The sequence below is a fragment of the Oncorhynchus masou genome, chromosome 31 (assembly GCF_036934945.1).
Source record: "Oncorhynchus masou masou isolate Uvic2021 chromosome 31, UVic_Omas_1.1, whole genome shotgun sequence".
NCBI classification, from domain to species: domain Eukaryota; kingdom Metazoa; phylum Chordata; class Actinopteri; order Salmoniformes; family Salmonidae; genus Oncorhynchus; species Oncorhynchus masou.
In genome coordinates, this window is record NC_088242.1 from 12,326,227 (window position 1) to 12,344,300 (window position 18,074).

The window sequence follows — 18,074 nt, forward strand, 5'->3', positions numbered from 1 at the left end:
GTCCTTGGACTTCACAACACCTGAATGGTTTTGAATTGTGATTTTTGTTCAAGAAGCGGACATCGGAACTAATCATTCATTGCCCAAAACGCTAAAGGGATTTTGTCTAGTGTGATATAGAGATGGCTACAACAACGTCGGAACCGGTCAACCTTTCAACAACCATATATTTTCAGGGTTATGGAAACAAGACGTCAAACAATCGTTTTGAACAGCCGGATTGGCAAGTGGCATTGTGGGCAATTGCTTATTCACTGATAGTGATTGTGTCCGTCACAGGAAATGTCACTGTAATTTGGATAATTTTGGCCCACAAAAGAATGAGGACAGTGACTAACTATTTAATAGTAAATCTTGCATTCTCGGACTTGTCAATGGCTACTTTCAACACTGTCTTCAATTTTGTTTATGCTACACACAGCAACTGGTACTTCGGGTTGGGATACTGTAGGTTTCAGAACTTCTATCCCATCACAGCAATGTGCTCAAGCGTTTATTCTATGGCAGCTATTGCGGTTGACCGGTAAGAACATACGAGACTTGCTATTTACGTGAAACAGACTGATCTAGTCGGTACAGACCACATAATAGTCAAGGGAAATAAAAAAATTGCAAACCATGGTGAATGCCTTCAAATTACGCACGTTCCCAAGAAGACATATTCAATCTTATCATCAATGTCTGTATCACTCAGATACATGCCAAATGAAGCTACTTGTCATTGAAGTGGACAATAAATCCAATAATTTCACATGCAGATTTTTTAATTATATTTCTGATTTATATTAATATTTTTTCCAATATAGCCTACAGAGCATTGGAGATGATGAGAGTGCAATACATTATAATTCTGATACTGTTTTAATTTGCTTAACAACACGAGATTTTTTTTATATATTCAATTTATCGCTTCACCGGGTTTTATCGTCTTGTGTGTTCACCACAGTGCATGTCTGTGCGCGCATAAAAGAGCGCGCTAGCCTACCTAAATACACATATTATGTTGACATCGGGACAATTCGTATATTATTCTGCATATAACTATTGGATATACGCTGTTTAACTTTTGTGTTATACATTGGCTTAAAATCTCTCTCTGTTTCTCTCCCACTCAATGTGTGTGTGTGTTTTCACGATATTAATGACATTCAATCAGATATTTCGTGGACAGCCGGTTAATTCTGGTTGTAACATCACCCTGAAATCAGTACCACGTCCTTTTTGTATTCAATTATAAATATGTTAATGAGTTCAAACTACGGTTGTATTGTAGACATTGCTGTTTTTAAAGCTCTCATGAACAGAAGTTACGTCATGTCATATAAACTCATCAAAAAAAGTAACATCCCTTTTTCAGGACCCTGGTCTTTCAAAGATAATTTGTAACAATCCAAATAACTTCACAGTTCTTCATTGTAAAGGGTTTATACACTGTTTCCCATGCTTTCCAATTAATGAACATGCACCTGTGGAAGGGTTGTAAAGACACTAACAGCTTACAGATGGTAGGCAGTTTAAGGTCACAGTTATGAAAACTTAGGACACTAGAGGCCTTTCTACTGACTCTGAAAAACACCAAAAGAAAGATGCCCAGGATCCCTGCTCATCTGCGTGAATGTGCCTTATGCATGCTGCAAGGAGGCATGAAGACTGCAGGTGTGGCCAGGGCAATACATTGTCAGGGCAATAAATTGCAATGTCCGTACTGTGAGACGCCCTAAGACAGCGCTACAGCGTAACAACACCTGCACAGGATCGGTACATCTGAACATCACACCTGCGGGACAGGTACAGGATGGCAACAACAACTGGCCGAATTACACCAGGAACGCACAATCCCTCCATCAGTGCTCAGACTGGCCTCAATAGGCTGAGAGAGAATGGACTGAGGGCTTGTAGGCCTGTTGTAAGGCAGGTCCTCACCAGACATCACCGGCAACAACGTCGCCTATGGGCACAAACCCACCGTTGCTGGACCAGACAGGACTGGCAAAAAGTGCCCTTCACTGACGTGTCGCGGTTTTGTCTCACCAGGGGTGATGGTCGGATTCACGTTTATCGTCGAAGGAATGAGCTTGACACCGAGGCCTGTACTCTGGAGCGGGATCGATTTGGAGGTGGAGGGTCCCCCATGGTCTTGGGCAGTGTGTCACAGCATCATCGGACTGAGTTTGTTGTCTGCAGGCAATCTCAATGCTGTGCATTACAGGGAAGACATCCTCCTCCCTCATGTGGTACCCTTCCTGCAGGCTCATCCTGATATGACCCTCCAGCATGACAATGCCACCAGCCATACTGCTCGTTCTGTGTGTGATTTCCTGCAATACAGGAATGTCAGTGTTCTGCCATGGCCAGCGAAGAGCCCTGATCTCAATCCCATTGAGCATGTCTGGGACCTGTTGTATCAGAGGGTGAGGGCTAGGGCCATTCCCCCCCAGACATGTCCGGGAACATGCAAGTGCCTTGGTGGAAGAGTGGGGTAACATCTTACAGGAAGAACTGGCACATCTGGTGCAGTCCATGAGGAGGAGATGCACTGCAGTACTTAATGCAGCTGGTGGCCACACCAGATACTGACTGTTACTTTTGATTTTGATTACCTTTGTTCAGGGACACATTATTCCATTTCTGTTAGTCACATGTCTGTGGAACCTGTTCAGGTTATGTCTCAGTTGTTGAATCTTATGTTCATAGAAATATTTACACATGTTAAGTTTGCTGAAAATAAATGCAGTTGACAGTGAGAGGACGTTTCTTTTTTTGCTGAGTTTATTACAGAATGAGGACCCTCCCATTCATTCAGGGTTTTCAAAACATTTCAGTCTTCAGCGGTCTAAGCAGCCAATGACATGCACTGTTATAGGTCTCGGACTGTACCTGACCTTTGCTTGGTTCTCTTCCACAGATACATGGCCATAATCTACCCTTTGAAACTAAGGCTATCCTCCACGTCTACCAAGATTGTGATTGGTGTCATCTGGGCGGTGGCATTCTCCCTGGCATTCCCCCAGTGTTACTACTCTGTCACCGAGTACTATCCACCACGGACGCTCTGTTTCGTCAACTGGCCTGATGACTATGGTGGGAAACACCATCTCACGTGAGACATCCACAGTACCATTCTCAGTAATGTGTCTGTCTAGATCAGGGATGGGCAACTCCAGTCCTCGGGGGCCTAATTGGTGTCACACTTTTGCCCCAGCAAAACACAGCAGACTCGAGTAATCAACTAATCATGATCTTGAGTTTGGAATATAATTAGTTTAATCAGCTGTGTTTGCTAGGGATGGGGGGAAAGTGTGACACCACTCCGGACCCCAAGGTCTGGTGTTGCCCATCGCTGGTCTAAATGTACACTCTTAGAAAAAGGGTTCCAAAAGGGTTCTGCGGATGTCCCCATAGGAGAACCCTTTTTGTTGCCAGGTAGTACTCTTTTTTTGGGTCCATGTAGATTAGAACCTTATGTGGAAAGGGTTCTATATGGAACCCAAAAGGGTTCTGCCTGGAACCAAAATGGGTCCTTCAAAGTGTTCTCCTATGGGGGACAGCCAAATAAACCTGTTTGGTTCTCGATAGCACCTTTTTTTGGTTTTTATTTTTATTTCACCTTTATTTAACCAGGTAGGCCTGTTGAGAACACCTTTATTTAACCAGGTAGGCCTGTTGAGAACACCTTTATTTAACCAGGTAGGCTAGTTGAGAACAAGTTCTCATTTACAGCTGCGACCTGGCCAAGATACGGCATAGCAGTGTGAACAGACAACAACATAGAGTTACACATGGAGTAAACAATAAACAAGTCAATAACACAGTAGAAAAAAAAGAAAAAAGGAGTCTATATACATTGTGTGCAGAAATACATGCTTCATTTTTTTATGTTCATTCCTTCAAAGTCTCTAATAGAAAAGGATGTTTCAAGCCCAAGCCCACGTTATCACATATTTGTGTCTGTAATACTTGACCTTCAACATTTGTCTCACAGATACCAGATAGCTTTGATCATACTGGTCTACCTGCTCCCCCTGCTGGTGATGTTGGTCACCTACAGCCTTATTGGCCAGACACTGTGGGGCAGTGAGATACCAGGGGAGGCCTCAGACCACTTCCAGAACCAGATCCAGGCCAAACACAAGGTCAGCTATGTCATGTTGGTGCAAAGCCTTGACTGAATAGTTTATAATAACCTGTATTCTCTATGTATCGCTATTTACTGAAAGCACTGCGTCCAGTATTCTACCAGTATGGTCATTGCATATGCATACCAAACAAAGACAAACACTTCAAATGCTTGAGCTGCACTAAATCAAGAGTTTAGACCCAGGTCTGGTGCATGTATATGCCATGGTATCAGAGATGCTCTGCTGTCTCAGTGTGTTGTCTCAGTGTGCTGTGATGTCTCAGTGTGTTGGGCTGTCTCAATGTGTTGTCTCAGTGTGTTGGGCTGTCTTAGTGTATTGGGCTGTCTCAGGGTGTTGGGATGTCTCAGGGTGTTGGGATGTCTCAGGGTGTTGGGATGTCTCAGGGTGTTGGGCTGTCTCAGTGTGTTGGGCTGTCTCAGTGTGTTGGGCTGTCTCAGTGTGTTGGGCTGTCTCAGTGTATTGGGCTGTCTCAGTGTATTGGGCTGTCTCAGTGTGCTGGGCTGTCTCAGGGTGTTGTCTCAGTGTGCTGGGCTGTCAGTGTGTTGGGCTGTCTCGGGGTGTTGTGTTGTCTCGGTGTGCTGTGCTGTCAGTGTGTTGTGCTCCCTGTAGGTGGTGAAGATGATGATAGTGGTGGTGACGACCTTTGCCCTGTGCTGGCTGCCCTACCACATCTACTTCATTCTGGGCAGCTTCAACATTGAGATCTACATGCAGACGTACATCCAGCAGATCTACCTGTCCATCTTCTGGCTGGCCATGAGTTCCACCATGTACAACCCCATCATCTACTGCTGCCTCAACCAAAGGTAAAGCTAGGCCATATCACAACCAAAGGTACAGCTCGGCCACATCACTACACTCATCTTGTGGAAGTGGTATGATACTGTATCATAGATTCAACAACCTAAAACCCACATTCAAGCTGAACTTTTATTAATGAAGCAGAAATGCAAGAGTTAATTCTAAATGTTTATCAAAGTTAGCTGGCTAACTTGCTGATCTTGCATTGTGATATTCCCATTGGAATCTCTCTTTTCTAGGTTTCGCTCGGGGTTCCGTCACGCTTTCAGCTGGGTCCCTTTCATCAAGGTGTCGGAGGAGGACAAGATGGAGCTCCAGCACACACGGACCTTCAGGATGACCCGCAGCTATCGCACTGACAAGACCAACAGCACTGTGGTCCACCACAACTCCACCTAACAAGATGACCACACCCCAGTCAAGCTCATGAAAAGCTGAGGACATGCTAAAGCTCATGAGCTCAGCTGCTAGGAGAAGTGAAACAAATCATGTCATTATTGTGTACAGTCCATCAGTCAGTCGCACCAAACACCTTTATCGTCACACACACACCAGATAGGTGCTGTGAAATGTGTTATTTTACAGGGTTAGACATAGAAGTACGGCCCCCTGGAGCAAATTGAGGATAAGTGCCTTGCTCAAGGGCAGGTTTCATTTACTGGCCCAACACTCTAACCACTAGGCTACCTGCTGCCCCAATGGGAAGGAAGAATAGGAAATGGAACTCCCATGGTATAAGCACCAAGCCTTATCTGTTGCTGTATTAAGGTAGTGTTATTATTTGCGTTGTTTTAGTGTAATATTGGTTTATGTTGTGTGTCACCTGACTTTGTAGACCATATTGTGAAATGTGCAAGTGAACCCAGGTTATTATTCCAATAACAGTACAGGCAGACAATGAGCAGTGAGCACTTGCAGAGCAACATAGGACAAGCAACATGTAGCAGACAGACTGAGAAACATAGGACAAGAAACACGTAGCAGACAGACAGAGCAACATAGGACAAGAAACACGTAGCAGACAGACAGAGCAACATAGGACAAGAAACACGTAGCAGACAGACAGAGCAACATAGGACAAGCAACACATAGCAGACAGACAGACAGACAGGCAGAGCAACAGCCTAAAAAGAAACAAAACAAATTTGATAAAAGCAGCAGAGTGTTTCCACACCTCACAAGCTTCAGACAACAGATATCATGGAAAGCTACAGACAACAGATATGGAAAGCGGAAATACCCCGCTCGGGATTATGTTCACAAGTCGGATTGTCCTATAGCCATGTCTGCAATCTCTTCTACAGCAATATAACTGTCACCAAAATCAATATAGCACAGAACTTGACTTGTTTCGGGGCAACAACTTTTAAGTAGTTTTTAGATAACTCGAATAGGAAACCGTTGAGCAGACCGATTTTGTGGCAAGCAGATTGAAAGAGTTCTCAGGGACAGACGTCGTGTCCCATAGAGCCCATGTTTGCAGCTATGGTGTAAAATGTTGAAATAAGCTTTTCAACAAGTGTTTGTCAGTGCAAGGTAGTACAATTGAAATAGTCTTGGAGTATTCAATGGCGCAATGAAGTCAGAGAAAAAACATCAATAATTGTGTACAACATGAAAACAGCCAATCACAAAGCATGTGAATTTAAAAAGGATCATGTGATATTTGGTAACTATTGCCTTTGTTGGATGTCACAGTGTGTATTTAATTTTAGTTTTGTACCATAAAGAGTACTTTCAATGTGTCTTGCGATGTGCTCAAAAAATGTAATTTACATTTATATCCCACTACGTGTTTTGCTGCTTATGTCAAATGATGTAGGTTTTGTTTTGTGTAGTTGATATTGATATAGTGTAATGTAGCATAGAAAAGTCACCCCACTGAGGAATTGCTCAATTTAAAGTATTGTAAAATGTTACACTGTGCATTATTAGAATATGCTGGTGAATTTAGAAATTAATTACAGCTGTTGATAATAGACAATTTAAGTGAGATGACTTTCCACCTTAAGATAGTAGCATAATGCCAGTGTATTTCATAAATTACTTTGAGTGTAAGTTTGTGTTAAGTTATTTCTTCATAACATCTTGCTCATGTACAGAATTCTACTTTAATGTAACCATAACTGAAAAATATATATATCTTTAGACATATTGTAAGTGAAATTATTTCACATAATAACAAAAATATGGCTGTTGCTAACATAGCATCCTTGTCCATGAGCTTAACTGTCTGTATTATATTATCAATGTTCTAACTATAACATCACTGGAACATTTCATGAACAAAAGCTCAGAAAAGGAAGTCGACCTTTATTGGAAAAAAGTATTGCCATGATAATTAACATAGATAATCAAAGATCAGTAAAAGCTTCATATTTGCTTGCACATCAAAATAAAGTTTCATTTAATCCCATTGCATCATTTGGACCATCTCTTGGTGCATCTCTATAATTGTACAAAATAAATGTATTCTAGATATCTGACACCAAATAAGGCAAGCATTTATCATGTTCTATCATGTATCATGTTCTATGCATTTATCATGTTCTATGCATTTATCATGTTCTATGCATGTATCATGTTCTATGCATGTATCATGTTCTATCATTTATCATGTTCTATCATTTATCATGTTCTATGCATTTATCATGTTCTATGCATGTATCATGTTCTATCATTTATCATGTTCTATGCATGTTCTATCATTTTTGTACAGTAAGACTCAAACATTCAACTGCAGTATGCAAACGTATACTCCTATTTTGTTCCCTTTATTCTGTTATAAGCATCTTTTTATTTTACATTGTACACTGTTGGAATTCAAGTCATTATCTTCTTCACCAAAGACACTTGTATTGATCCAGTTGCTTTAGAGCGCTGGTTTTCAGGAGGAGTTAGGTAAGAAGCATGATTTTTATATGACTAAACCTGAGAGGTTTCACAAAGACTGCCAAAGCAATGTATTAAGGAACAAATCCTACAGGGTGGCTTATAGACTTTTGAACGAGCTTGTGCAATGAAAATATACTCAAAGGTCAAGGAACAAATGGTGCATTCATGACAACCCTAGAAATTCTATCAAACAAAAGAAAAGTTGACATTTGACATTTTGGAAATACTTACAGAAGAATGCAATGTTAAAAATAAAACTCAATTTTGCAATAGAGATCTTTAACCTTACAATGATTATCCCATATCACTCAGTATGTCAAAACATCCACACTATAAAATAAATAACATTTAACATACCTAGGCAAGGTACAAGACATTCAAAGCAGAAATATTCCCTTTCTTCTCTTACATTAGCCCCAAATACCTACAGCAGTGTTCTAACATCACAAATAAGACTGAATCAAACAGAGCCCAGTTCCTTCCATCCGGTACAGCAGACCAACACAAACAGGAAAAAGGCTGGTAATAGCAGGTGTAAGAATGAAATGGTTTAGAAGCATGTAATGTTCCGTCATTGGTGCCCACAACGGGTTGTGTCTGAAGCAGAGTTGCAGACACTTGAGCAGCGTCATCGTTAAATCAAATCATAAAGTCTAATTTTATTGGACAACTACTGTAGCATACCTCTCTAACCATGTGTAAGGAGAGGAAGACAAGGAGGTGGAAGAGGACGAGGAGGGGGGCAGGCCAAACAGACTCAGCTCTTCTCCTCCTGCTCACGCATGCGACATCCCACAGCGGTGATGAGGGCTGCACCCTTGCCACTCCCGTCCTCAGAGAGAAAGAAGTTGACATTGCACTTAGGGGCCAACTCTTTCACTGTCTGGTTCATGATCCCCGAGAAGCTGTGAATGGATAGAAAAAGACATGGTTGGTCTCGCATAACACACTTAACTTTGTTCATGCTACTGTTCCACTGAAAGTAAATCAATGAAGATGTAGAACTTGATAAACGAGAATAGAACGAAGATGAGCTATACAATTTTTATTTTATAACTGCAATAAAACTACACAACCATTACTGGCCCATACTCAACATTCACCATAATATCATTGTCAACTCGAATAACTCAGTCAGTGACTGTGATACATGTTATTACAAGCCAATTGCAATCACATCATTATTACTCACTGTGGATGAAGCTTGTAGAGCGTTCCGTCCACCCCCACGGTGATGTCCATTTGGTCCAGCCCGCGGTTCTCTCGTATTTTGTCGACGACGGCGGCCATTCCAGCACCACAGAGCTGGGCCGCCCGGTGAGACACTGTACCACACACCTCCTTGACAATGATACTGTCATCACATGTGCTGTCCAGACCTAGCTGCTGCAGAATGGACCTCACCTGCAGTAGCGCCAAGCGGTCACTGAAGGGAAAATGAAGACATTTTGTTGAGACCATTACACAACAAAAGGTAGTTATGACACAATCAGTTACCATTTCAATCGCAGATTCAATATGGCTGCCAACCTTTCAATCTGGGAGAGGAATTTAGTTTCGAAAATGCCTCTGGTCTTTAGGGTCTCTGATATCTGCCCTCTGAAGAGGAAGCCACGCTTCGTCAAGTCGATCAGGATGTTTCGCACAATCTCCCCTAGATACATACCGCTGCACATCTTCTCATACCTGAGATGAAGAAAAAAAAACATAATCAATTAAATATATCTAGATCTCTAATAACAAGACTATTCAATATCAAATAAAGAGAGAGCAGCCCAGTCACCTCTGCTTGCCAGGGTTGAGTGATAAGTCATCCACAGCTCTGTCATATTCTGTCCTGATGTCATCCAGACAGCCGTTGTCCCCGAAGGCGCCCCACTCCATGTTGACACACATCCTCCCCACATCTCCCTCCACCGTCTCAATGTTCCTCATCTCCTCCATGTAACAGGCGTTGCTGCCAGTTCCTGAAACCACAAACCATACATGTTGTTATGACTGTCCTGTGATGATCACAATGGGTCAGATCAGCTTGGCAATGATTGACAATAACCAGACCTTCGCTCACCCACAGAATAGGGGAAGAGGGAACTGGGCCGGTTTGACAGGTCACACACAACCGGTTGTAAATTGCAGGAAGAAAAGGGGGGGCTCTGTCTACCCTTTTAGTATCAACCAAAGGAATGTCTTTGTTTCACAGACAGTTTTCATGCCAAAATTCAAACACGGTCAAAAGTGGATACTGGAACAATATTTCTAACATAACATTGTGGGGAATGGTCAGTGATTACATAAAAAAAATTGTATGGACAAAATACTGTAACTTGGAAAGTGTATCCCCTTTATCTGTCAAGTTTCCATCCAATACGTTGTACATATAATATGAAACATTTGTTAAGATTAGAATGTGATTTTATAGGGGATAAGAGAATCTATCTCCTATAAACTGTTCATAGTATGTAGCCACGCCCTGAATGAGGTCAGAGAGTGTGTCAGACTGACAGAACCGTCCCCTTTTGACGAGAGTGCATAAAAGGATTGGCAACAGAAAGTAACATTAGACCAAGAAAGACAGGGAGTTGCAGCCCACGTCTAAAGTGGTTTAAACGTTGAATCTCAGAGACCAGGAAATGTGAGCCAGGAGCTACATTTTTGAAATGGTTGGAATTTTGGACCTCAACACGAGGTGAAGAAATAATCTCACGAGCTGCAACTCTTGTCCATTGTGGTCCAAATCCTGAATACCAACACAAGGGTAAAATAAACTCCCGTCTCAGACAATCACTGTTACATCTGATTAGCTGTCCTGAGTCAAATATCTCAGCCTTTCAGAAGAGGGCTGGTTCCGACCAAACACAATAATAATAATGTTCTGTAGTTGTCTAGATATAGGGACATTGTTACTCTCACAATCAGCCTTTATTCTGATAATTCTTACTTTCACTTGTCCTCTCCGTCGCTCAAATCTATATTGCCATGGTCTGGAATTAGTTTTGAAAGTACTGCCCTTTGCCAGGTGCAGGAAACAAAATGTACATCGTAGAAAATAAATCGATACACTTGGACACTGTTGAGGGCTCCACAATACTTTGAGAAGACACAGGAACAGTCAACAGTGTGTGGGTGTCCATTTCCTGCCCATGCTCCATCATTAGGCAGAAACCATTTCGAATCAGCATTATGGAGGTGTCTGAAAACAGATGACCCACCTGCAATTAGGCCAACCTCACAGGTGGCTTCTTCATATGCACATGTCATCATGGTCCCAACTGTGTCGTTCACTACTGCCACTACGTCCAAGTCAAACTCCTGAAGTAAACACAGATGTAAAATCACATGTACAGGACGTCTTTGGGAAACATATGCAATGGGGAGATGAGCAGAACTGAATTTATAGAAATACCACTGACAAATATTGTATCACAACTTTATAAATCATGGTAAAAACAAACAAAAAGAGCTGCCTCCAGCAACTTTTGATTGTCAACATATGCCCATAAGATCTCAGCTTGTATATATTATATACCCAAAGAACAGCCACTTACAGCAGGGGCCTTCGTTATATCTAGGGCCAAGAGATTTTCCTGCTCAGGTCCGGGCTGAGGTTATAGAATCATGCCACCTCTCCACTTACCTCTCTCCGTTTAATCCCCTCTCTGAGAAGCCCCACAACATTCTCCCCTTCACAGTCAGTGGCCTTGAATCCTTTGGTCCAGGTGACCAGGATGCCCTGAACAAAGACACAGGGATGTTCTATTAGTGATTCACACACACACACACTGTGTCAAGATTTAGAGGTTTGTTTGACACTCAATAAATAAATATATTAGCTACTATCTTTATAGAACATGCAACAGGACAAACAATGCACTTCTTTTGAGCCTAAAATGAAGAAAATCGGCGCAAAATTTAAAATGGGGATCCTGCCTTAGTTTTAAGTATTAAATCTCTCTCTCTAATATTTATATATTTCCTGGTCTCTAATATATATATATATATATATATATATATATATATATTAGAGAGAGAGATTTAATACTTAAAACTAAGGCAGGATCCCCATTTTAAATTTTGCGCTGATTTTCTTAATTTTAGGCTCAAAAGAAGTGCATTGTTTGTCCTGTTGCATGTTTTATAAACACACACACACACACACACACACACACACACACACACACACACACACAGTAGCTGAAGTCGGAAGTCTAAATAGACCTCAGCCAAATACATTTAAACTCAGTTTTTCACAATTCCTGACATTTAATCTTAGTAAAAATCCCCAGTCTTAGGTCAGGTAGGATCAGCACTTTATTTTAAGAATGTGAAATGTCAGAATAATAGTTATTATTTCTTTCAGCTTTTATTTCTTTCATCACATTCCCAGGGGGTCAGACGTTTACATACACTCAATTAGTATTTGGTAGCATTGCCGGTGAATTGCTTAACTTGGGTCAAACGTTTCAGGTAGCCTTCCACAAGCTTCCCACAATAAGTTGGGTGAATTTTGGCCCATTCCTCCTGACAGAGCTGGTGTAACTGAGTCAGGTTTGTAAGCCTCCTTGCTCGCACACGCTTTTTCAATTCTGCCCACAAATTTGCTATGGGATTGCGGTCAGGGCTTTGTGATGGCCACTCCAATACCTTGACTTTGCTGTCCTTAAGCCATTTTGCCACAACGTTGGAAGTATGCTTGGGGTCATTGTCCATTTGGAAGACCCATTTGCGACCAAGCTTTAATTAACTTCCTGACTGATGTCTTGAGATGTTGCTTCAATAAATCCAAAATTTTCCCTCATGATGCCATCTATTTTGTGAAGTGCACCAGTCCGTCCGACAGCAAAGCACCCCCACAACATGATGCTGCCACCCCCATGCTTCACGGTTGGGATGGTGTTCTTCAGCTTGCAAGCCTCCCTCTTTTTCCTCCAAACATAACGATGGTCATTATGGCCAAACAGTTCTATTTTTGTTTCATCCGTCCATAGGACAATTCTCAAAAAAGTACGATCTTTGTCCCCAAACCGCAGTCTGGCTTTTTTATGGCGGTTTTGGAGCAGTGGCTTCTTCCTTGCTGAGCGGCCTTTCAGGTCATGTCAATATAGGACTCGTTTTACTGTGGCTATAGATACTTTTGAACCTGTTTCCTTCAGCATCTTCACAATGTCCTTTACTTTTGTTCTGGGATTGATTTGCACTTTTCGCACCAATGTGGAGACAGAACACATCTCCTTCCTGAGCGGTATGACAGCTGCGTGTTCCCAAGGTGTTTATACTTGCGTACTGTTGTTTGTACAGATGAACGTGGTACCTTCAGGCATTTGGAAATTGCTCCTAAGGATGAATCAGACTTGTGGAGGTATACAATTTTTTTTCCTGGGGTCTTGGCTGATTACTTTTGATTTTTCCATGATGTGAAGCAAAGAGGCACTGAGTTTGAAGGTAGGCCTTGAAATACATCCACAGGTACACCTCCAATTGACTCAAATTATGTCAATTAGCCTATCAGAAGCTTCTAAAGCCATGACATCATTTTCTGGAATTATCCAAGCTGTTTAAAGACACAGTCAACTTTGTGTACGTAAACTTCTGACACACTGGAATTGTAATACAGGGAATTATAAGTGAAATAATCTGTCTGTAAACAATGGTTGGAAAAATTACTTGTGTCATGCACAAAGTAGATGTCCTAACCGACCAAAACTATAGTTTGTTCACAAGAAATTTGTGGAGTGGTTGAAAAACGAGTTTTAATGACTCCAACCTAAGTGTATGTAAACTTCTGACTTCAACTTTATGTATGCATGTACACTAATACACACACACACACACACACACACACACACACACACACACACACACACACACACACACACACACACACACACACACACACACACACACACACACACACACACACACACACACAGCATTGAGCAAGTTGTGGACAATATGTCTGATATGTAAAAAGCTGATGAATGGCTTTACTTTACTTTACACCTCATCCGACCCCTAGTTTAAGAAACCTTGCTGTAAAGGATGCAGTCAGCTCACCGCATCCAGGCTGGTTTGTCTACACGGGAACGAGAAGGTGAAGCCCAGAGGCAGGCGGGTGTTCTTCATGCCCATGTAGTCCAGGAAGTCAGATATGCACTGGACAATGTGGTCAAAGAGCTAGAGCGGGGGAAATGGAGGGTATGTTTCAACAAGCACATGTAACATTTACTTACGTTACATAGGTAACAAAGGTTGGCTGTTAGAATGTGCTTAATGCGTGTTCTATTGTTTCTATGGGAATATAATAGAAGCTGTTGCATTTTACCTTTTCTAATATGTGAGAAAATGTTTATTGTATTGGTACAGAATGAGATAAGTCCATACTCTATTGAAACTCCAAAACTAACTCACCTCCTCTCCGGTCCCCTGCATCACCTCCATAGGAATGGCATATATTTTGTTATGCATCTCTACTGTCCGTCGTTTGCCACTGCGGATCTTTACTAACAGCACTCTAAAGTTTGTCCCTCCTAAATCCAAAGCCAAGAAATCACCCTTTTCTGGAAAACACAACATAAGAACACTATCTTTAATTAAACTAAATATTATTGGATTTTCCATTTCATTTATGAGGCGATTAGAAAACAGAAGTGATTATAAATGGTTCATAAAAGCTTATGACAAGTCTTACAATGCATTGTACTTGTTCACTTTATGTGAAGTGTTACCACTGTCATAGGCAATTGAAATTAGGGCTCAGACAAGCAGTGTGTTATCAGAGTTTAATCTCTCATTAGAATTGGATTGACTTACATCAAGGTGTGGGAGTGCTGTGCAATAATTGTGCTAGTCTTAGAAACACATTGACCTTAATCAGGGCACTGCAAGAGGGGCTGAGCCAATAAAATGCACAATGTAATGTCCTTACATGGAAAGAGGCCATCATTATACAGCAGTGTGGCAAAGAATTAAGGATCTGTCAACCTGTTGATGTGGTTTTATACTGCTTGGGGATCTGTCAACCTGTTGATGTGGTTCTATACAGCAGGGGGATCTGTCAACCTGTTGATGTGGTTTTATACTGCAGGGGGATCTGTCAACCTGTTGATGTGGTTTTATACTGCATTAAGGATCTGTCAACCTGTTGATGTGGTTTTATACTGCATGGGGATCTGTCAACCTGTTGATGTAGTTTTATACTGCATGGGGATCTGTCAACCTGTTGATGTAGTTTTATACTGCATGGGGATCTGTCAACCTGTTGATGTAGTTTTATACTGCATGGGATCTGTCAACCTGTTGATGTGGTTTTATACTGCATGGGAATCTGTCAACCTGTTGATGTGGTTTTATACTGCATTAAGGATCTGTCAACCTGTTGATGTGGTTTTATACTGCATTAAGGATCTGTCAACCTGTTGATGTGGTTTTATACTGCATGGGGATCTGTCAACCTGTTGATGTGGTTTTATACAGCATGGGGGATCTGTCAACCTGTTGATGTGGTTTTATACTGCATGGGGATCTGTCAACCTGTTGATGTGGTTTTATACTGCATGGGGATCTGTCAACCTGTTGATGTGGTTTTATACAGCAGGGGGATCTGTCAACCTGTTGATGTGGTTTTATACTGCATGGGGATCTGTCAACCTGTTGATGTGGTTTTATACAGCAGGGGGATCTGTCAACCTGTTGATGTGGTTTTATACTGCATGGGGATCTGTCAACCTGTTGATGTGGTTTTATACAGCAGGGGGATCTGTCAACCTGTTGATGTGGTTTTATACTGCATGGGGATCTGTCAACCTGTTGATGTGGTTTTATACTGCATGGGGATCTGTCAACCTGTTGATGTGGTTTTATACTGCATGGGGATCTGTCAACCTGTTGATGTGGTTTTATACAGCAGGGGGATCTGTCAACCTGTTGATGTGGTTTTATACAGCATTAAGGATCTGTCAACCTGTTGATGTGGTTTTATACTGCATTAAGGATCTGTCAACCTGTTGATGTGGTTTTATACTGCATGGGGATCTGTCAACCTGTTTATGTGGTTTTATACTGCAAGGGGATCTGTCAACCTGTTGATGTGGTTTTATACTGCATGGGGATCTGTCAACCTGTTGATGTGGTTTTATACAGCAGGGGGATCTGTCAACCTGTTGATGTGGTTTTATACTGCATTAAGGATCTGTCAACCTGTTGATGTGGTTTTATACTGCATGGGGATCTGTCAACCTGTTGATGTGGTTTTATACTGCATGGGGATCTGTCAACCTGTTGATGTGGTTTTATACTGCATTAAGGATCTGTCAACCTGTTGATGTGGTTTTATACAGCAGGGGGATCTGTCAACCTGTTGATGTGGTTTTATACTGCATGGGGATCTGTCAACCTGTTGATGTGGTTTTATACTGCATGGGGATCTGTCAACCTGTTGATGTGGTTTTATACTGCAGGGGGATCTGTCAACCTGTTGATGTGGTTTTATACAGCAGGCAGACCAGAGGAAGTGTGAAATCCCATTGAGTTATAACGCATGCCAAATGTAATTCATCTCTAAATGTTTTGTCACAGAGCTAAACCACTGTGTTCAACAGGTAGATACACAGCCCGGCTAACTAGTTTCAATCCCAGTTGAACTTTTCTTACCTGATCCATCCGGTGTGCTGCGTACATATGTGGGCCACATCTTGACGGTGGCGCTGTCATGGGTCTTTTTCCCCAGGCCATTCTGGATCTCTGTTCTCATCCTCTTCTTTACCTCCAGCAGCTGGTCTTTGGTCAGTCTGAACTCATCCAAGGTCTCTGTGATCTGACGACGTTGGTCAGCCAGCCGGTAGGCCACGGCGGTCACCATGGCAGCGCCCTTGGAGCTGCCACTCTCTGAGAGCAGGAAGCGGACATCTGACTCGGGAACTAGGCGGCGGACGGTTTTGTGGAGACGCCGGGCATATCTGAGGAGATGGGCAGGGAGATTCTTAGTCAGACCAAAATCCTGACCTTAGACTCTCACGTGTAACTCAACCTTTCATGCAACACAACAACTCAGACTTTTTTCCCTAGTACTTAAAATATAACGTTGATATCTGTATCAGTGTCTCTTTTTTCAAAGTTCATTATAGTATACCCCTAAACCATGACAGAATCACATATCTTCAAATCAAGATACACAATTAAGATTCACAATAAGAGCTATATAACGTTGATATCTGTATCAGTGTCTCTTTTTTCAAAGTTCATTATAGTATACCCCTAAACCATGACAGAATCACATATCTTCAAATCAAGATACACAATTAAGATTCACAATAAGAGCTATATAACGTTGATATCTGTATCAGTGTCTCTTTTTTCAAAGTTCATTATAGTATACCCCTAAACCATGACAGAATCACATATCTTCAAATCAAGATACACAATTAAGATTCACAATAAGAGCTAGGTACATTATGCCTTGTATCCAGGGGGCCCTCTAGTGGTATAGGCTAATCACTGTATCCACAGGGCCCTCTAGTGGCACATGCTAATCACTGTATTCAGGGGGCCCTCAAGCGGTATAGGCTAAACACTGCATCCAGGGGGCCCTCAAGCGGTATAGGCTAAACACTGCATCCAGGGGGCCCTCAAACGGTATAGGCTAAACACTGCATCCAGGGGGCCCTCAAGCGGTATAGGCTAAACACGGCATCCAGGGGGCCCTCAAGCGGTATAGGCTAAACACTGCATCCAGGGGGCCCTCAAGCGGTATAGGCTAAACACTGCATCCAGGGGGCCCTCAAGCGGTATAGGCTAAACACTGCATCCAGTGGGCCCTCAAGCGGTATAGGCTAAACACTGCATCCAGGGGGCCCTCAAGCGGTATAGGCTAATCACTGTATCTACGGTGCCCTCTTCTGGTATAGACTACTCACTGCGGGTGCATCTTGTAGAGAGAGCCGTCGATGCCCACAGTAGTGCGAAGACGAGGATTCCCTTTGTTGTCCTTTAGCCTGGAGAGGATGCCACCCAGAGTGGCAGCAATGAGGTTGGCTGATCTGTGGGAGACTATGGTGCATACGTGCTGCACGGCGATGCAGTCATCTGCAGATGGTTCTACACCTAGGCGACCTAGGATCTCCTTGGCTTTGGTAAGGCCTTCTTTACTCCTGGACAATGACAGGTACCGAGAAGGGATGAGCTCAGTGGTGGTAAATAACATTAAAGGTGTACAGTAGTAGTGTGCAGTCTTAAAACATGATACAA

The 18,074-nt window shown here is 42.2% G+C and overlaps 1 protein-coding gene and 1 pseudogene across 1 annotated transcript in view; one reads left to right on the plus strand and one right to left on the minus strand.

Moving 5' to 3' along the window:
• On the plus strand, positions 1–7,370 carry LOC135523436 (neuromedin-K receptor-like; annotated as a pseudogene).
• LOC135523434 (hexokinase-1-like) overlaps positions 7,237–18,074 on the minus strand; it is a 24,830-nt gene continuing 13,992 nt past the window's right edge. The window contains exons 9-18 of the mRNA XM_064950103.1: positions 17,744–17,977; positions 16,482–16,786; positions 14,241–14,389; positions 13,887–14,006; positions 11,470–11,565; positions 11,045–11,144; positions 9,619–9,802; positions 9,366–9,521; positions 9,028–9,261; positions 7,237–8,740 (exon numbers count right to left, since the gene is read on the minus strand). Of these exons, the coding sequence (XP_064806175.1) occupies positions 8,593–8,740; positions 9,028–9,261; positions 9,366–9,521; positions 9,619–9,802; positions 11,045–11,144; positions 11,470–11,565; positions 13,887–14,006; positions 14,241–14,389; positions 16,482–16,786; positions 17,744–17,977 (1,726 nt within the window). The 3' untranslated portion in view covers positions 7,237–8,592. The remainder of the gene's footprint in view (positions 8,741–9,027; positions 9,262–9,365; positions 9,522–9,618; positions 9,803–11,044; positions 11,145–11,469; positions 11,566–13,886; positions 14,007–14,240; positions 14,390–16,481; positions 16,787–17,743; positions 17,978–18,074) is intronic.